Source organism: Botryllus schlosseri, chromosome 10 (genome assembly GCF_051294905.1).
Source record: "Botryllus schlosseri isolate E-star chromosome 10, Bs_hap1, whole genome shotgun sequence".
Taxonomy (NCBI): Eukaryota; Metazoa; Chordata; class Ascidiacea; order Stolidobranchia; family Styelidae; genus Botryllus; species Botryllus schlosseri.
In genome coordinates this window covers 12745553-12767294 of record NC_137245.1, presented here as the reverse complement: position 1 = coordinate 12767294, position 21742 = coordinate 12745553, and the positions used below count along the sequence as shown (strand labels likewise).

Genomic DNA, 21742 nt, shown 5'->3' with positions numbered 1-21742 from the left:
AAAATCGCCAGCGCCCCTTGGGGGGCGCTGGAGGCAAGGTTAAGAACCACTGATGTACATTATCACTTCACTGAAATGTATAGGGTTGGAATTAGCAATATGAAGTCAAGTTCGCGTTCACACAGAACCTTTCAAAAAGGTGCCGATACCGTAAGCTCCCTACTTACAGCTTGCACACCATTAGACTAAAGCATCCAGTTGTTTACAGAGGTGGTCAGTAACGAAGTCCTTCTACTTTTTTCGAATTACTCAGGTAGTTTTCCTCTACTTCTGGTACTTACTCAAGTAGACCTTTTTTCTGATTTTCTCTACTTTTACTTCTAATTCGTAATATTTTGAGAACTACTCACTTTTTTTTCGCTATTCTTAGTTTGTCAAGTAGAAGTAGTTTAATCTCCCAATAAGAAAGATAGCCTAAGGAATTTCGAGGCTGTTTTCACGTATTAGCAATATCTAATGTTCATAAAAGTCATGTAATACACGGAATTTCGTTGCGCTTCGCGCACAGAAGATAAAGAGTGACAAATATGTTTCAACGAAAGTATCACTGAATATAATTTAGATACCGGCTTGCGTGGTTCCGTTCACATCGCATTGTCGCATCGCAGTAAGTATGGCTCTCATAACGTTTGAAACTACTGTTTCGCAATCTAGCAATTACCTATTGTAGCCTACCTAGCAGCCCATGGCGCGTCCTTGGAAAAGTGGACTTCACTTTTTTAACGTTAGACCTGTTTTAGCAGACCACCGTTGAAACTTTCTGGACAAAAGACGTGAGATATATTTTCCGCTTTTTAGAAGTGGTATTTGTATTTTTTTTCAATTACAAGTAGCTTATTATACGTTGAGTTGTAATTATAGTTTCCGTTTTTTTTTTGTCCGGAGAACATATACATGTTGAAGTATAAAAGCAAGTTTCGTAATGCCTTATATTTCCGAAAATAAATACTATACACTATATGGCATTTTTACGATCTGCAAAATTTTTATTTAACGTTGTAGCGTACCGCTCCATGATTAACCCATAATTACCCTCGCTGATGACTGATTACGTTACTGCTACGTATTGTTGTGTTGTACTCTTTTATGCAGTCGCTTTTAGTCACCGTCCGAGCCAGTCGATCTCCTAGTCTCCGTCGGACGAGCATCGTCATGTTTTAGTTGTTTTATTAAAAGAGCAATGCTGACTTGTCTACTTTGACTTATCGAGCCGCGGACCAAGAAGAACGCGCGCCCACGACAGAGCACGCTATATTTTGGTGACCCCGACGTGATTTCGCTGGCCATCCTAGCTGACGTGATTCGCCAGCCGACTCGAACCCAACGTGCACTCGCTGACTCGAATCCCTTGCTCACTCTCTGCTGTATTTGAAATGTCTTCTCGACGACGACAACAATCGATGGAAGATATTGCCAGCTCGGCCAATTTCACTGGTGCCTCGAGGATGCCGCCACCGGTGGTACATTTCTGGTCCCATTCGCCAGAGTCATGGCTTGTTACGGGGGAAGCCGGATTTGTCAGTTATGGGGTTACGGACTCTGCGTCGAAGAATTTCCATGTCCTGAGATGTTTAGACGGCAACCAGCTCGAATCGATTCGTTTGAAGTTACCTGGCCCAGAAGACGACGACTGCTACGAAGTATTGCGTGATCTTCTGATGCGTGAGTACGCTGTTCCCTTACGAGACCGTGTTAAGGAACTTTATAGTGATCGCTGTAGAGATTTAAAACCCTCTGAACTTCTGAAAAAATTGCGGAATGCAATGGGTACTCTATCAAACACACCAGGTTCCGACTGCTATTTAAAGGAAACGTTCCTTCATCATTTGCCAGATCATATTGCTGGGATATTGTCGTCGCATGTAGACGATACCGTGGAACAGCTTGCCCTACGAGCTGATAGTGTATACACTCGCGCTTCTCCTCGTGTGGTTTCAAATCATTACAGTTATCCTCCCGCAAATCAATTAGATGAATTGCAACGAACTGTTCAATCGATAGCTCGAGAGGTCAGGGAATGGAAGGCTATACCTTCGACACGACATTTACCTGCATCGGGCATACAAAGCTCGCACAATCTCAATCGTAGTTCCGTTCCTCGCCATGAACCTTTTTAGAGGTGATCGACCAGCTTTTCGGACGCAGTCAAACCGTTCAGAGACACGTGGTGAGGTAACTCGATTTGCTCATCTGCGTGGTACGAATCAGTTGTGCTTTTATCATGATAAATTAGGTAATCGAGCTCGAAATTGCCGTCCACCCTGTTCTCCTACTCCTCAAATCGCCCTTTTTTAGACGGAGGCCTCGTGAGGGATCGCAACAATTTTCAACAGTGAACTCCGAACGTGAAAACCCTTTATTGCATGTGCGAGATTCGATTTCAGGGCAGATTTTCCTCGTCGATACAGGAGCATCCGTTTCTGTTTTGCCGACTTCGAGTAACGTTTTAAAAAGTAAACCAGGGCCAAATCTGTACGCTACAAATGGATCGAAAATTGCGACGTTTGGAACGAGATATTTACGGATCGAATTCTCCGATAGACACAAGTATGGATTTCGATTCTACATTGCCATATTGGGGGCTGATTTTATTGAGCGATTTTCCCTCATCGTTGATTTGAGGAGCAATTGTCTGATTGATACTGTTTCAGGAGGTTTCATTCCTGGCTGGAAGTGTAATCCAGTAGTTCGCGGTTTGAACTTTATAGCGCATGATCACAATAGGCCATATGTAGATCTTTTGTCGAGCTTCAATGACATTACCATTCCACGGAATGCAGCAGTACGAGCTAATCACGGTACTGTACATCGTATTATTACTAACGGATGTCCCACTCGTTCACGCTGTCGCCCATTGCCGCCCCATTTGAAACAGAAGGTGAAGAATCGATTACAAGAGATGTTGAAGTCCGGTGTAATCATTCGCTCAAAATCGCCTTTCGCCTCTCCCCTCACTGTCGTACCGAAGGGGTTAGACGATATTAGAATCTGTGTCGACTATAGAAAATTGAACAATCAAACGGTCAAGGATCGATGGCCTGTCCCATTTCTGCATGATTTTACCAATAAACTGTCGAACTGTATAATGTTTTTAGCAAAGTTGACTTAGCGAAGGCGTACCATCAAATCCCTCTTCATCCGGACGATCAAGAGAAGGCTGCTTTTATTTGTCCCGAAGGGCTATTCCAACCAACGACGATGATGTTCGGCTTGACCAACGCTTGTAGTACTTTTAGCCGTTTTATATCCGAAGTAACCGAAGGACTGGAGAATATTTTCGTGTTTTAGACGACATTTTAATTGCGACTCGGACTGAAGAAGAGCACATGGCAACATTGTCGAAATTGTTTTCAAGGTTTCGTAAGTTCGGACTGGTCATAAATGTTGATAAGTGCAGTTTCGGAAAGGAAGAAATCGAATTTTTAGGTCACCTTGTAAATGCAAGGGGAATTGGTCCCTTGCCGTCTAAGGTTGAAGTAATCTCTAACTATCCTCGTCCCGAAAATGTAAAACAACTACGTTCATTCCTTGGACTAGTCTGCTATTACCACCGTTTTGTCAAAAAGTGTGCCGAGATTTTGAATCGAATAAGCGCGATCTTGTAAAATGGACAGATAGTGCTAACACAGCTTTCGAACGCATCAAGACCGAACTGTCCGATAATGTCATATTATCCCACCCGATTCACGATGCTGAACGCATCAAGACCGAACTGTCCGATAATGTCATATTATCCCACCCGATTCACGATGCTGAGCTGTCACTCGTGGTTGACGCTAGTCAAGTCGGAATTAGAGCTGTTTTGCAACAGAAATGTGATGATTCGTGGTCCCCCTTAGCATTCTACTCGAAAACCTTGAATCCGACACAGCGCAAGTACTCCGCATTTGATCGCGAGCTTTTAGCGGCTTATTCAGCAATAAAGCATTTTCATGTCCAGCTAAAGGGTAGGAAATTTTAACTGATTACCGATAATGACGGCCTTGTAAAATCGTTAAGGAATCCAACTGACAGACTTCTGGATCGTCAAGCAAGACAGTTGGAATTTATCACGGAATATACCGACGACGTTAGACACATCAAAGGGACTCTGAACACGGCTGCGGATACTCTCTCCTGACTCGAGGTGAACGCAATTTTTCCGAACACTGTTCCCATCACAGCGGAAGCATTACTAGACGCTCAGAAAGGCGACGATGAGCTCAAAGAACTCCTCGCTAACGCTGGTGACCATTCGTTGCATCTCGCGGAAATACATTTCGTAGAGTTGAACGATCCTATCATTTTCGACAAGTCGTTACCTGGTAGGGAACGTCCCTACGTTCCTGCAGCGCTTCGAGAGACTGTAATGCACAGTGTGCACGATATTTCGCACCCCGGTATACGCGCGACCACTAAATTAATAGCTGAACGTTATGTATGGCCCGGCATGAAACGACATGTGAACGATTTCGTCCGTCATTGTCAGCGGTGTCAACGATCGAAGATTCATAGGCATACTCGAACTGCAATTACCAATCTTCCCGTCCCTTCCGAACGCTTTCACACGGTGTGGACATTTTATCACTCCCTAGTAGTTGTGGCTACTCGTATATTTTGATGTTGTTGATCGCTATACTCGCTGGCCTGTATGTGTTCCAATGATGGACATTCGTGCCCAAACTGTTATTGATGCGTTTAGTTTTGGCTGGGTGTCGAATTTCGGCTCACCCCGTAAAGTAATAACCGACCGAGGAAGTCAGTTTACCTCGCTGGAATGGACTCAGTATATGCAATTCTTGGGTATTTTCCACATCAAAACCTTGGCGTATAAGCCGGAGCAAAATTCTCTTGTCGAACGCTATAACAGAACTTTGAAAGCCTCCCTCCGCGCATTAGAAAGTCCTCATAATTGGTATCATCACTTAGGCTTAATTGTTTTAGGGCTGCGATGTTCTGTCAAGGAAGATCTCGGTTATTCACCAGCAGAGCTTGTGTATATGGCACTTCCCTTCGACTACCCGGTCAATTAGTCAATCCTTCTTCCAGTGGTAATAACGCTAATGATTTCAACTACGTTGGTGAATTGAAACGCTTTTTCTCGGCCGTGGGTGAGATGCCGACTAGGTTTCATTCGAATCAAAAATCTTATGTCCCGAACGATTTGAATAATTGCACGCACGTTTTCTTGCGGATAGATGGTCATCGTAGATCACTCGATCCGGTTTATTCTGGTCCGCATCAAGTTTTAAAACGCACTCATAAATGTTTCACAATTCTAACGAATAAGGGTCCTTATGACGCCTCAACCGACAGGCTTATACCTGGCAGACTTCCCATCGAGCGTCTCGACGAATTGACGCCACCGCAAGTTGATATTTCGCGAACAAATACTGTGTCGGCCAGCGGCCGTAATATTCGTACTCCACATCACTTGAATGACTTTGTGTTGTCACCAGTATTTAAAATGGATATTTAGTGTGTTACTCATTCACTTTTCCGCCATCACTTGTATTATTTCGCTGCAGGCTTCTTTTCTTCATCTCCTGTATGTTCTATAAATCGTGTCTTATTTAGCCTGTCTCATTGTAAAGTGCATCATTATCGCTAAACGAACAATTGTGTCGTTAATAGCTTCACCACTACGCCCATCTCACTTTCATTAACGTTAGAACATTTAGAATTGAACTCGTAATCGAATCGCAATCTGTAATCATTGCCGTGTCATGCTGGTAGGGTCCTTCATTCGTAGTTATATCGTTGACTGATGTAGTGTCCATATTATATCCTAAAGCTTTTACCAACCAGGGGGGCCCTTGTAGCGTACCGCTCCATGATTAACCCATAATTACCCTCGCTGATGACTGATTACGTTACTGCTACGTCTTGTTGTGTTGTACTCTTTTATGCAGTCGCTTTTAGTCACCGTCCGAGCCAGTCGATCTCCTAGTCTCCGTCGGACGAGCATCGTCATGTTTTAGTTGTTTTATTAAAAGAGCAATGCTGACTTGTCTACTTTGACTTATCGAGCCGCGGACCAAGAAGAACGCGCGCCCACGACAGAGCACGCTATAACGTATACTAATCGCGCAAAGTCTTAAAGCCATATCCGACACCACTTCTCCGTAGTGTTCTTCGACTGAACTAGGGGCCTTACAATATGGGTGAGGGCGCCATGCCATGATATTCTCTAAAACCGGGTGTTCGAGTAAACAAATGATTAGTAATAATCGCTTTTCGATATCAGTACTATCAGGGATATATCGAACTCTATATATAGAGTTCTATATATCCCCAGTACTATTATCATTTAAATCTCATGATGTGGACGACTGCTTATTCTGTCAAAAATTGACACATGAATCAAGCTCTCCGCACCTTCCGCATCGCTCCATTTGCAGCTTTTGACAGTCCATGCGAACGAATGACGATCGTTTTCACAACTACTTACTTACTTGAGTAGATTTAAAGTCAGTCAATTCTACTTCTACTTCAAGTAGTCTTAGGTTGCTTATGAAAGAAGTACTTGAGTAGATTTTTTCGTCGCTATACTTCTACTTGAGTAGCTTTCTTGACTACTTTGACCACCTCTGGTCTTGAGGTATATTAACTGTGGGCTAGTGATAAACAGCAACAAAATGACTCCAGCTATAAGTAGAAATTGGGTAAAATTTTATTAATTCAAAGCGAATTTTGCAGCTGTATTTCTCGAAATGTGGTCGTGTCTTGAAAATCCATTTGATGGTAAACGAGTGCCGAAAATCCATTTCCACAAAGGTAGGTGGTGGTGAATGTAATATCTCGCGTAACGCTATACCGACGATATCTTTGGGTATGATCACAACGAAATTGAGAAGCAAATTTATTAGTGAATATATATCACGTAAAGTAGCCTACAGCCTAGTCATTTCTATCTACCAGCTCATCTTCATAATGGGGTTAACATATTTGGAATTGGGAAAGCAGGACACTTTTTCAAAATTTTCAAACTTGGAATACCGGAGGAAAATCTTGAAAAATGGTAAATTTTTTCCACTTCGTAGTCGGTTGACTAAAAAAAAGGTCAACTTTCCGGCTCAGCTCCCGAAAGTTTAGTGCTGTTTTACTGTATATCAGTCGAATTTTGCCCTATGTTTAACCAAAACTATCAAATTAAAGGACAAAATCTCACAAAGGAGGTCTCTTAAGCGTCCTCGAAGAACATTTTCAAAAACCCCAAAAAGGGGGACAAATTTTCCTAAAGGAGGACGTATGGTTTTAACCCTAATCTGGAAGTTATTCTTGGATAGTGGTTATATGTAAATGATATGTTCGTGTATATGTAAGAAATTCAGGAATTCCTTTTCAAACGACTGTTCACTAATTTGCTGAGACTGACAACCTAAAATTCAAAATGTTTTGCAAACATTTCGAAGTCAGCCTGATTGACTTCAACTTCTTATTTTTTCCACAAACCCCAATAAACATCTCTAAATAGCAATGTGCCTGAATCAGTACTTCAGTAGGCTATTGGATTGAATTTTCACAGTATAATATTTCATCCCATATGGCCATTCTGTTGACGTGAGTCCTGAGGTTTTAACAGTTATGAAATGAAATGGCCCCGTGATTTCCCCTGTTTAAAAAAATTATGTTATCAATCATTTTGCGAAATTAGAATTTTCGCAGACCCCTGAAATTGCTTCGCGGACCCTCGGTTGAGAACCACTGAACTATTGAGACTGTAGGATGGTCTCTATAATTGCACGATGCACACATGAACATTCACACTTGCTCTAGCACAATTTATACTTGCACAATTCACAATTGCACATGCACAATGCACAGTGCATACTCGTAGGACTCCGTTCGCTTGATGACGCTGTTCAGCAAAGAATGTAAATGAAAACTATCGACGGGAAAACAAACAAGCTGCCGAATCGATAATGTCATTGCGAGTGTGATCTGTGGACGGATCCTTATCATTTGTAGTTACAGGTGTATCGATGTTATGATTATTGAAGGTATGCAGCTCATTCAGTGACTAGAATAGTTGAGCAGCTCATTTTACCTCGATAATGATAAGAAGTACTATATCTGGCTTGCCATTCTCGTACTATGACTGTTTTATCGCTTCACCATATAGTATATATTTGTGAAGGACGGAAGGTGTATGAGACTAATGATTCAATTTTTGATCTTTTTAGTGCAGTTTACATCCTTCATTCATATATCAACAGTTTACTAGATTTTTTTTCACCGTTTCTGTAAAATGTCATAATAGCAAGATCAGTGTTGATAATGGATCCCGAAACTGCATTATCTATGGAAGCGTTAGAGCTGGAAAAAATGAAACGGAACAGATCTTCCACAGCATCCTCGCAAAGTGCTGGTAGTAATTCCAGCGGCGGCGCAGGTGAATTTGCGTAGACTTCATAGTATTCTTTTACAAAGATTCCAACTTTTCCCAAAGACTTGAAGGTAACGTAACTACATAGGCTATAGAGAACTCAACATGTCCAAATGTCGAATGCAATTCAGAAGCAAGTGTTGTAATATCATTTCATATGTGAAATTCGTGTCTATTTCCTTATCCACACCTTTTTTCCGTTATTATACAACCTATAGCTAGCAAACTCAGCATTCGTAACCTACTATAGGTATTATGTACACATTTCAACATACGGGACTTATATGATGATGTATGTTTGATACTAAATTTAAATGTTAAACTGTGCATAAGCTATAATTAGGTTGTGAATCTTGCAAGCATTTGTGTGTTGAGTGCAATAATTCAATTCTTGTTTTATCATTTCGAAGGTGGAAACGCTGTCCAAAGCCTTGGCGCCGATCTAATTTCGTTTCTTGAAAGCCCCCCAGAACCGTCACAAAACCAATGGTCGCTTTTTCAACCACCCCTGAAACATACCGCATTCAGCAATGGATCTGCTGGTCAAGGAAGGACTATTTCCCCGACATTTCCAGCACTTGGTCTGCCGCAACAGCCAGTGGTCTGGCAACAGCAGCCCCGCTCCAATTCACTCTCTATGAAACCCTCTCAACTGCCCATCAACTCGATGAGACGAACTGGTAGCGGAAATAACTTTTTGCGTGACCCTTATTCTACGCAAACACAAACCATGAGACATCCCACTGTTAATCCATTCGGTGATAACTTTCTAATGGGACAGCAGATGCAGAAGTATTCGCTGTCCCACAGTTCCAGACCTATCAAAGCAAGTACACCACCTGGTATGAGTAAAGCATCTCCAATAGAACAAAATTTTCCAAAGTCGCTCGACACCACTCACACCAGTGTCTCCATGTATCAAGGACGTCAAGGTATGTAAATCCATGGCTGGATACCTCCGTACATTCATTGGAGGAGTTTATATGTGTTCCGGATGTTTGCAAACATGAAGTGAATTACTTCGATCAATTTGTGATGGTCTTGATACTGGTGTAATTCTTTTTAAAAGTTGTAGGATGCAAAATGTCAACGCGTATTGCTCAACTTATTTCCGAAGTCTGCCCAATAATCCTTGGCCCAAACCGAATTTGTCAAAGTACAAATTGCATAGGGATAATAGGTATTTGAGGATATAAAATCAGTAGAAATTTAGAATGTCAATAATTAGTAACGCTGATATTAGATTTGGGTCATTTGAATCATCCTCATATTCAAAGATTTATTGTGAATGGTGTGATGTTGAAAAATAAGTGCACCAGATTTTTCTTTTTCTACATATAAGAAGTGTTTCTTTGACAGTTATCAAATCACATGAAAATGTATGTTTTCTACTTCAGCAGTCTGCAAATATTTGGTCAAGAAATCTTCCACTTTTAACATATTTATAAGCATCAGTTCGTACATTAATAAACTTCATTTCATATTGCAAAGTTACATTCATCAGACTGACTCCGAAAATATAAAACGATATTGGGCATTGAAAATGAAAATAACCAAGTTTAAAATCTAGCCTACTGACCTCCGGCCTAGTTTACAAGAAAATAGTTAATTTCTAGTAAGAGTCGTAATGTTGAAATTGAGTTACTATATCATATTGTGCAATATTACTTCCTAACAAAATGCTGGGTTGTGACTTGTGAGTATTCAGTTTGTGGAGCATAGTTCCGCATAAATGTGCATAATGTGTAGCCTAATGATGTTACATTGACATTAACTTGTTGCAGGAGATAGTACAAGATCAAAAGCGGACGAGGTGAACGATGTTTTCAACAGATGGCTTAATGAAAGTTCGGAGGTTAAAGGCGAATCATTCCCGGCTGAGATCTCTCCTATTCGCGTTGTGACTCCGTCTTTAGACTTACATGAATGGGACCCTCTTTTGATCCATTCAGGTAGACCACCTATCCACATTTTGAGTATATCAAAAAATCATTGTTGCTATAGTAACACTACATACTACAGTGTGATGTAATGCATGATGTCCGCCTATCGAAGTGCTTGCCTTCTAAGCTAAACTTGTTAGACTGATGCTTTGATATTTTGCTTGAGTGTACCATGTATATCAGCTATGTTTTAGTAAATTGTCAGAGTCAGTTTTTACATGATTTACATTAAATATGTGAGTCCTTTGTAAGTCTTATCATCCGGATTGGCATTCTGATGACATTACAAAGTGAAATCACATAGGTTAATAATGTTTGATGCTCAATTGGCCCTAGGACTATACATAAGTAATTTGCGATGTGATGGCCTTAGCGTGAATCCCTTTTGAGATTATTCAATAGTAATCCTGTTGGATATGCACTAGCACTATGATTCAATAGTAATGTCATTAGCAAAGATTGCAACATTCACATTTTGATCCAACGTACATATAATTAATAACAGTACAGTTGTTTCACTGGAAACGAAACTAGAGTAGGCCTATCGTTACAAGCAAATATTTCGAGGCGGACAATTGTGCCATTTGATATGAATCACAATCCTGGAATTATCTGTTGGTATCTGTACTATTTGTGTGTGCAATTTATTTTTCAGTGCCCCAGGCTTTGATCCCTCCTACTCATAAATACAGAAGATATCACTACATAATAAATATAAAATATAGTAATTAGAATCAGTAAGAAGCGAGGCTTCGTAACTCTGCATGACATCCTTGAGCAGAAAATTAGACCTGCTGCCGCTCAACTTTGTTTTTATTAATTGGTGTGTGCAATATTAGGCTACCAAGTATCAATGATGCTCACTGTTCAAATGGTTCAGCCCGTGCATGTGAAGACAGAAGACCCCAAAGAAAAAGCCCCGGCATTGTTGACAAAAATAATTTCCAAACACGTCCGCTTATGTCCAAACCACTTTATCGAATAGGTAGTAAGGCCTTACCCCATGAAATCACCACTTAGCCTTAGGGGTAGAGGAGAGGAGAGGAGGAGGATATCGAACGACCAATTGCAGTTGCGGTCTCTTAAACTGGCATCCACCTCAGCCTAGTGCCCGAATTTACAGTTCCTTTTTGGCTAATTCCATTATAACTTAACAAGGGATGTAATGCATACCCGCAGAATTGTCCAATATTTACAAATGTTGTTCTTATTTTAATTCTGGGTACTAGTACATTAAAAAAATTAGATTGAAAAATTTCCAGCGGATCAAAAGATAATGAGATTCAAAATTCTCATGTCACTAGGTGGCGCTGCATGCAAAAATCTTTAAAATTCATATGTTTTGCTGTAATGATGGTGAAGAATTAATTTAAATGTCTAATTATATAATTTGGAGGCAAAGGAATTGAAAAAAATCAACATTTTTGCTCTAATCTCGAAGAAACAAAAGTTACGGACGAAACAAAATTTGGGGGGGGGGGGGGAGCGGACTGGAAAATCCATGTAGAATTCCGTTAACACAAAAAAAATTATTGCAAAATGTACTACCGTATGGAACAGTATGATTGATAAAAAATTGGATTTTCGAATTAATCTCTATTCCACAAGGAAATCATAAAAAAATTGTCTTTCCATTGTGTAACTGGTCATAATAGTAGTTGTGGTGGGCAGCAGTGCAAAACAACAGCGACGTGGGGAAGATGAGACCAGAATAACCTCCAACGCGGAATTGAGCCCACGCCGCCTGAGCGGTAGGCGCTTATCGGCACCACTACGCTATCTACCCCGCCATTATAGAATGAATCAAATTCCATTTTCCTGAGCAGGCTTGAAATAAGATCTGTGCATAACATTTGGGAAAGCATCATTCAAGAATCAGCATATTCGTGGAATCAATAGTTGGAATAGTATTACTTTGCACTGAAACAATTATTAACTAAATTCAATTTAATGGACTTGCTTGTTTGTGATGTTATGGTAATAGATTATATTGCTATTGGGATGTGTATAGACAGGTCATAAAATGTCATGCGTATTAATTTTGTGTATTGTGTCATGAAATAGCAAATAGAATTATTCTTCAGAGATATTGTTGCTTGTACAAAATCATAGAGGTTGAGATAGGATTTTAATGATATGTGTATGCCTGTATGATTGAGTTTTGAGCACCATACAATTGTTACGATAAATTTGCCTAATTCACCCAATTATCAGCGTCCTGTACTTGAAAACAGATTTGTAATATTTCTGGTTGGATCTGTTAGTAAATGCTCTCAAATTCAACAGGTCCTAAAGAGGTGAAGCCGGGCCATGCCAAAGATGTGTCCCAGCATGTTGCTGTCGAATCCAAGGTTAGTAATTATGCCAAGGTATCAATTGCAAGTTGCGTAAAACAATATGTAATTTAATGATAAATGAATATTTTACATTTTTGTTGTATTTATCAGAATTCTGTAAATGTATTTGTCAGCCATTGTGCAACCATGCTCTCAAATGATAAGTGTTTTCAATGTGAAATGAGGTCACAGCTATGAGTCATAATATTTTGCTCACATCAAAAGGCATGATTTCATCCACATGAATAGCTGGCTGGATATTATATAAGTAGGCCTACCTATTATTTTGTTTCCAACATTCCGCTTTGATGATCATGATTTAATATGCTCCAGATTTTTGATGCTGTACCAGAAACGATTTAGAAACCAAGTCTGGTGTCACATGAAATTGTAATGCAGGATTTCAATGTTTATTCAAGTTATTAGCGAGTCAAATTGCATTCATTATCAAAACTTCAACTCTTAGCATCAGAGGTAATAATGGTCAATCTCAGTAATATTGAATTAATGGGCATATCCTTTGCCAATGGTTCTTGCCTAATGACCCCACCTTAAACGTCATTGGATTTGGATTGTTTAACCCATTCACAAGCAATGTCCTGTGACTTTTCCGTATGCAATATAAATTGCTATACAAAAGAATGTTATTTGTTCAACTACCAAAAGATAGACTATCTAGTTAGTAAGTTTGGTTGGTAAGTTTCAATCATAAATCTTAATGAGCTCTCATCAAAATTTTTTTAAAGGTCACCTTCATACTTTACTGTAGATTGTTGAATGACACTTGGCCATGTTATGGTAAGAGTAGAGCCTGGGTCTGTGGTCGCATTTTTGTTGCCAGTGATATTTGAAAAATCTACACCGCTATCGCAGCTCAGCGATTGCAACTCCGGTCTCGTCAACCAGAGATCCCCTGTTCAAATTCTTGCGAACCGCCAGGAACCCAGCACTGGCGAGCAAATCCAGTGCCAGTCCCGACCCCTCAGCCTGGACAGGTCACCCTGTCACTTTATATAACTAGCCGTGGGACAAGGGCCTCTCAATGCACTGCGTAATAGCAGTGAATAGTGAAACTGGATTTATTTTTTAAACAAAATTTGGGAAAACTTGTATCTAAAATTCTCTGCTAAAAATATTACCTTTTATAACTGCTACATCCAAGCCTACTATGAATGGGTCATTGATTGACCCGACCAGTGTTTTTACAATAATTTTTTCCCTACTAAATTATATTTTCCCTTTTTGTTTGATATTAAAAAGACTATGGTATTAGCGCAGTCAAATTTAAAATTATATTTAGTTGAACAGTCCAATCCATGATGCATTTGCATCCGATTCTTTTATCCTCTATCATCACTGGTATTCTCGCAGGTTAACTATGATTGCTAGTTGTCCTGATTTACATGCCCCCTAATCTCATTCGGTTTGAGTGGATTTATAATCTCTTCGGAACAGATGATTGATTTTAGTTACCTCTCAAGATTTCCAATGACATATGGCTTGTTTGTAAAGTCCATTGCTAATCGAGGTACCAATTATATTATCTTGTCATTTCACTTCACCTAGCAATGTTCCCATCGACCAGATGCTTTTGTACAGCTAATGTTGCTGGACTGAGTAAGTCTTTTTAGTGAGTTACTGTTGGAGGTATGACAGTTCTTGTGTACTCTGTATTACAGTGTTAGTTCAGTTTTGGGTAGAGGCTTGTTTTGCTGTGTGATGTAAGAGCAAGATGTAAGAGCAGTTCCTTTGAGAGGACAAAAGTGTAGCTATTGGAACTGCTAGGGAAATTACTTAAGAATCAAAGATCAACTAATTTCAGTCTTATTTTTTAGAGGGCATTTAAGAAATTTGTAAGTGTAGGCCTGTATGGAAAGTGTGTACAGTCGGTAGGCATGTGTTAGGCTGGCTAGTTGGATTGAGGACACAATGTCTCAAGTATCTCCTCTCGTGATAGTTGTAAGTAGTTTATTCTGTTAGGAATAGAGGGTTTTTATGTCTGAGACTTATGGTTCTATTCAAGCCAGCTGGCCATGAAAAAAAATTCTGAATGTGACCAATGTGTCCTATCAATATGTCTTTTTACTTTTCATTCAATGACTGGCTGACACTGCTAATGTGATGTCTTTGTGTCTTTACTGGAGCATGATTGACATGTTAAAATGTGACATAGCTTGTACCTTAACTGGGCTAATTCAGTATTGTATCTTGCTTCAATACTTTCTTTAACAGTTACTCCCCGGTTCCCCTTCTGTTACAATTTGGAACCAATTCAAGGTTCACCAATCAAATTTCCCATTCCTAATCTTGTCTTTACGGCCAACCCCATACTGTAATGGAATTTGGGTGACACAGACTATCCGTGATAGGGAGCCACTGAATTGAATTGAGACTGTGACCTTGAACTAAAACCAAACTGTGTTTAACATACTATACATCAATACAATCAGGCCAGCCCTGGTTGATAAAGCTCCCATCGGCAGATTCACAGCTACTACCGTTTTCCCTCGCAGACACCGGAAGAAAACGGAGATTGTCCGGTGAGCAGTACCCGGCCCTGCGCTTTCGCAAGCACGTCGAAAGAACAATTTATCGACTCTGTGGTACAAATCCATGCTACTTTTCCTTGTAACGACACGCTCTCCAACCCGGGCTATCTGATCAGCCCAATGATGCCAAAGTGGCAGTCCGCTCAAGCCCAAGAAAAAGACGTCAACACCGTGAAGGTCTCGATCACGACAGAGGAGACGGATGAGCCTGTCGTGTTCACTTGTAACAGTGAGTAGAGTCTATCTTACTTTGGGTATCGTTAAAAGAGCTACTGCGTCTATGCTCTATACATGAGAGATTTTGTTTTATTTTACCAGGAGTCCCCAGTATCTATATCTTGCTTGAACAATAGCACAGTAATTGATTATGTATAATACTTGTATCTTATACGGAGAACGGTTAATTATCTTTTCTTTAAATTTTTCATTCACCAAAAAGATTACAAAATTGTGTTTTCGAGATAACAGCCCTTTTTTGTCACGTTTTGTGACTCAATGTGACACATGTCTCATACCACAGACTCACTGTTACGAGACCTGGAATTACAGGTGTTGCTAGATTTTTTTGGTTGAGAATGCAACTTTGTTTTTGGATAGTGTGCCCAACTGACAGTAATAAATATGGGTGTCTTTTCACATAGTATTCCTAGGAATCCTAGATATTCAACTTCCTTGGCTCAATAATCGTACGATTGTTTGACTTGTCCCTGTCTCCAATCGACATTTTATATTTTGAAGAGGCTGTAAAATTTTTCATAGTGCCATCATTGTGATCTCACAGCAGAGCATTTGACTCCATTTTGTCGCTACTCACTGAATATTTTTCCGAGTTCCAACCTCTTGTTTGCTACACCATACCCTGGCACCATGTGATATGTAAACCAGAATGGTTTTGGTCAAACTTTGACTGTCATTTTTTTTTGTTCAGTCGATGCGTCCGTTGAGCACGTCGTTAGCCAGGCGTTATGCATTGCTCATGAGGACATAAGTCAAATAACAACGTCCGATTATCGATTCCGAGTTAAAGACAGACAGGAGTTTTTGTTGAGGTAAGAATTTTGGTCATTTCCGCGACTGTTCTGTTTCACGAATGAGTATTTTGTAGGCCACTTGTATCTGAAGCGGTTAGGCCTAATCGTTTTTCAGTGTGTGGGCTGTGATTTGTTACTGCGTCGCAATAGTACTGGGAAATGCATTTCCGGTATCGATGGAAATGGTACAAATTTAGTCGTGCCAAAACTATGTCAGCGTCTGCCGGATGCATTAGTTTAAATGATCTTATTAATACTGACAAACATGACCTCATTCGTTAATCTGTCAATGTTGAATGTGACACACAGCGACTTACAAACCAATGAGATTCGCAAATTGGCAGATCCACTGTGATGCTAATGCATAGCCTTATCTAGTCGGCGATGCAAATATTTGCTCTTTTGTATCCCATGCTATTCTTGTAATGGACATAGGTTGCTATATTTACACTACTGTGCTAAGGTTGAAGCATTCATAGTATTAGTCACATATTATTTGAGATATGTTTTCCCCACTTAATTAGTATCGCATCCGTTGTTCGCTATCATCAACAAATTGATATTTCTCAACAAGCTTTCAAGGAACATTCAATTAAATGCCAAACCCTAAAACAAGCAAATATATGGCCAGTTAATCATAGCAGCACCACAGAAATTTACAACACTTACAACTGACCAATACTATTTCATATGTGAAAAATGTATCAGAATTTTGTGCGTTGTCAACCTTTCTCACCCTATATGATAAATATCTCTCTGATAAATCTTGTATCCTTTAGCTACCTGCATTCTGCATTTTGCTGTGTTAATGCAAGAAGGTCTGTAAAGTTTTCTATTGGTGCGTTTGCTATGTTGAGCAACGAAATTATGCAATATCCAATGATAATAAGGGTAGACCCAACGATTGGTATATGTTTACCTTGCAAAGTTTCCAATTTCTGTTCATCCTACTATTGTATGTATCTTAGCAATGAATTCGATAGTGGATCCATAGCACTAGTCCTTAGTAGCTCCATTGATATACGGTTCAATCACCTTGCAAGACATCACATTATTCCTTCTATGCTCCTGAAAATATTTCCTTACTGTAGACTATAAACTAGAATTTGTGCGCTGACGCATGTCCCATTTTACCTATCTGCCCATAAGTTGAACCAGTTTACAGTGGTAGCTTTAGATCAGGTAAGTGCGAATAAAATAAGCGACTTGAGATAGGAATCACCCCACATATATTTGTGTGAATTCGCTGGTAGAGTGGGCCCTTTTTACCCTATAAACTTTGTTTGAAGCATGGTTGTGAAATCGAAATTGCAGTATTGTACTGAACCTATAGATTCCTCTCATAACTATTCGAACAATTATTTTCAAAAGTAGGTTAATAGCAAAGTGTGCTATATATGTGATGTCCTAAAAGTCAATTTTTTTGGTTTCGCATAACAATATTGGACCCTTGATGCTTTAATCATAAAAATTCTGATTCCTTTCTCTGTGTTTTTATCCTTGTTTTGTTGTTTCACTAATGAAACTAACCCATGGGCCTCTCCTTAGTTCTGTTATGGTAGGAAGTTCATGATCGGCGATGCATTTTCAGCGATACTCCAATGCACATCTACGAGTACGTTCAAGACTGCATTAAATTTGACGAGGACGTCTCCTTGCAATTGGTTCTTCGGAACGCTATGAACACGAGTCTTATTCGAACGGTGAGTGAAACAGCTTTTCGATGACGTTATATGCAATACTTTTTCTCTAATTGATAATGGATGGAAATCTACATTAATTATTTCTATTTACCTGGGGAATGGGCAGCATAGGCATCTGGCATAAAAACTTCAACCAAATCATGATTCGGTGCGTTGAGCACTGATCCACTGTGTTTACCCTTGTGTACTGCTGTAGTTAAAAGACTCTCTCTCTCTCTCTCTCTTTATATTATATATTACATGGGAATTTATAATGACAGCTGTCCTGATTAATAGTAAAAATAATGAACAATCATTTGTCTCCTTTATGATTATAATAAAACAGTTAGCCATTTGTCATTGGTCTAAAGCAGTGTCTGAGTATTTAGTTCCTAAGATATGTTTTCTCATCAGGCAATATTTGTTTTTGTGCAGAGTGCCGATATGGATGTGGAAAAATTGAGAGAAAATCTGAAGGCTGCAACGATCAGACCTATTACCTGGTAATTATATAAAGTAATTATATCTCACTATAGGCCTATAGTCCAGGTGCTGGAAATATTACTGATTTTCCAGAGTAGGCCTACTGGATTTGTGTACTGTACACTATTTCGGCAGGCCCTGTTCCAAGTTTTTATTTTAGCCCAATTTTACTTCATCCAAACTGAATCAGTTACTTTCCTCTTTTGGGCAATGCATTTGGTCACAACTCGCTCACCTAGATTGGGGTGATCGTAATTCGATAATCGTAATACTGTGATTTGGCCGTTACTATCCCACCATCTTTAATGCAATTTTGAATGTGACAAGGCATACCAAAATTTGTAGCAAAATAATCCTGGATCAATGCAGATCACTCCTTGTCTTGATGAGTAATTGTCAAAATAATTGCAAGCTTTACCTTTGCCGAGTAAGCATCGAGGAAGTTGTTTGCTTATAATTGAGCGATCATTTTACGTAATTGGTGTCGCATAGTGCCAGGAATAGTATGGTGCCATTCTTGGTGATTTTGTGATGTCACAGGTTGTCTCGGTCCTCTGCATTACGATAAGTTTTATCGATCTTTCAGGGAAAAAATACAGATCGCAAAAGACGCTTATTTCACTGAAATTGAAAAACTGCAGAGCACCAGGGACACGGTAATACATGGTTTTAGATCTGCGGCGTTTGAGGTTGGCATATTTTTTATGCTGAATCATTTTTTTTGCAGTCGAAATATTCCACTTCACAGCAGTGCGAGCGTGTTCACCAGGCCGTTAAAGCCATCAGTCAAGTTCTGGGCGAGATCGAATTGAACGATGTGTCACACGCAATGCTGAAATTGAAAATAGTCGCCGATAAGGACTGCGGTGATCAGCGCCGTTAGTTTATCTTACTTTTTCATACTTTTCAGTGCTGTGACCATATTGATTCTCTTATTCCTATAGAATTGCATTAAAAAATCCTTGACCTTATTAGCAACAACTGTTTTATGACAGTTGATAAACGCTAATTTTATCCTCTTACAATACTAAGAACAAGGTCAATATGAAACATGAGATTACTTTGCTTTTTTAAAATCAAAAATCAAATTAAAAAATGTGAATTTGAACCTTTCATGAGCAGATGCAACAATGATAGCCCTCTCATCCCAATACCTTAAACCTATTGTTCATTATAATTATGTAGGCCTACTTTTTATTATCATTATATCAGTGTCGGCTACCTATTCTGTATTGTCTTATTAAGTAAACACGATATGGCCGAGTCTGTTAATGGCACTCCACCTAGACCTTCAACCTGTTATACTCTAGTATTAACTGTGTCCATTTGGTGCCAGGCACTCTGAGTTTGTGCTGCTGGTGAGTAATATGCATTTGCAATGCTCGATTTGTAACTGCGATGGAGATTTAAGCTGGTTCTCGTCACATTTCCTGTCTGAATTGGGTGTACAGGCAAAGTTGCTTTCTGGCAGCACCTGTAATTTCAGGAAGTGTGTTGAATTCAATGGTCAGCAAGTTTCTATGTGCAATTCAATGCGTGTGGGCAGATAACCGAAAAGTTCATCATTTGTTGACTTGAAATGAAGTCATGAAGTAGTTCTAATGCCTGTTTACCTTCCTACACACTGTATCGTATTTTAGTACCTTTGCAATGAATTAGATTTGTTACCTTTCAAATTGTTTGCTAGCAATGTCATTAATATTGCCGTCATCATATCGGTTTGAGTAAGCATGGTCTGGAATCTGATTCCACATTATTGCCATGACCTGGCATCAGTAGTTGCATAAGGAGTGGCAGTACTGCTTTATTAAACAAGATTGAATGAGATCCCCGAAACATGCCACTGTTATAGCCATCGTGGGTAGCCTATGGTCTCAGTGGAGTCAAAGTAACTTATGTCCAATTTTCAAATTTTGAGATCCATTTTTCCAATTTATAGATAATGATGTTTCTGTAACATCATAATTTTTTTCTTATCTTGGGTCGCGCTTATGTTTATCACATTGTCTCGAAGTTAATCTTGACGAAGATATGACCGAAACAAAATGATAACTTGACATAAAGTTGATTTTCTAAAAAAGTGTAAAATGGAGTTAGTTTGATTGTGAAAATTTACATAGTGGTCATGAGTGGTTTTTGTGCATATTGCAAAAATATCGGTGAAAATATGTTTTTCTGGACCTAATTGATGTTCAACGTACAAATTGTATTACCCTTTTAGCAGTAGCGTTAAGGGCTAAGCACATTTATCTGATTATCCACAGAGACGCTTGGTAACTACTTATCATGACAATTTTTGCCTCCGTTGTGTAATTTTGTTGATAAGGACATTATATTCATTGATATTCTGTATTAATTTCCCTGTCACAGAAGTCTTCAATGCTGACGGTTCCGTGTCACTAACGCCGACCAGCGCCATCCTAGAATCTTCCGGTGATACGATGTCTCGTCAAGATCGTATTGATGCCGCTATCGACAAGCTGACTTCATCATTGCTGCAGTTTATCGAGATGTATGCCAGGGTATGGAGATTTCAAATATGCTGTTTTTTCTGTGGCCCTAGTGTATATTTGCAGAAGTGGTCAGAGACTAAGTACTTCTGCTTTTTTTGAGTACCCCAGTAAATAGGTTCTGTACACTTGCACTACTCATTGAAACGGTATGTTTTTAAACTACTTACACTTCTACTTGACAGTTTTTAAGGAAAAAATAATTCATTCATACACTTAATTGCAGTGTAAGTGGTTATGATAATGGGGCGAAATAGCCGTCGTGTCTCAGTAACTGAATATATCTTCAAAAATTGGACCTATTTGTACTTTTCTTAGCCATTTTGAAGATGCACTTCGCATGAGCAATCCTGGTACTTTATTCATAACGATACCATATCATATCTTCAATATTGTGTTATGATTTTCAAACCTATTTGCATTATTTGCAATGCACAGGCTCTCGAACTGGAATGTAACAAACCTTGCGATCTCCCCACTACGATATCATGTAATGTCTCGGATCTTGTGACTCTGAACGTGGTGTCCGTTCATCGATTGGCGCAACTGTGGAGTTCTATGTATGTGAAAACGTGCTCTTATCATCTTCCGCCATTGACCTTATACTTTATGCAGGTACGATGAATTTTATGTGTCTTGTCAACTGATCTACGGGAATCAAGAACTCACCGGTGCTATCAAAACCAAGACGGTCAAAGCGGTGCATTCTTGGAAATACCGTGTCACTTGGGATGGCTGGTATGCTTTAATTTTGTCGCGATTTTGGTTGTTTTCTCGAAAATAATAAGCATACCGTAACACTTTAATGACATTATATTGCATATTTTTGTGTAAGACCAA

The 21742-nt window shown here is 39.4% G+C and overlaps 1 protein-coding gene across 3 annotated transcripts in view; it reads left to right on the top strand.

The window, feature by feature from the left end:
• The first annotated feature begins 7919 nt into the window (after window positions 1-7919).
• The window catches only part of LOC145448208 (phosphatidylinositol 4-phosphate 3-kinase C2 domain-containing subunit alpha-like), a 28332-nt gene continuing 14509 nt past the window's right edge, over window positions 7920-21742 (top strand). The window contains exons 1-13 of one of the 3 annotated variants that reach the window (XR_013917830.1): window positions 7920-8374; window positions 8779-9300; window positions 10153-10320; window positions 12598-12662; window positions 15161-15425; window positions 16125-16245; window positions 17819-17930; window positions 18345-18412; window positions 18979-19048; window positions 19120-19270; window positions 20763-20914; window positions 21341-21462; window positions 21518-21640. Coding sequence is in view for 2 of the 3 variants with exons in the window: in XM_080326560.1 (XP_080182686.1) it covers window positions 8260-8374; window positions 8779-9300; window positions 10153-10320; window positions 12598-12662; window positions 15161-15425; window positions 16125-16245; window positions 17819-17930; window positions 18345-18412; window positions 18979-19048; window positions 19120-19270; window positions 20763-20914; window positions 21341-21462; window positions 21518-21640 (2054 nt within the window). In the remaining variant the exon portion in view is untranslated. The remainder of the gene's footprint in view (window positions 8375-8778; window positions 9301-10152; window positions 10321-12597; window positions 12663-15160; window positions 15426-16124; window positions 16246-17818; window positions 17931-18344; window positions 18413-18978; window positions 19049-19119; window positions 19271-20762; window positions 20915-21340; window positions 21463-21517; window positions 21641-21742) is intronic. The other 2 variants (XM_080326560.1, XM_080326561.1) reach the window with 2 other exon arrangements.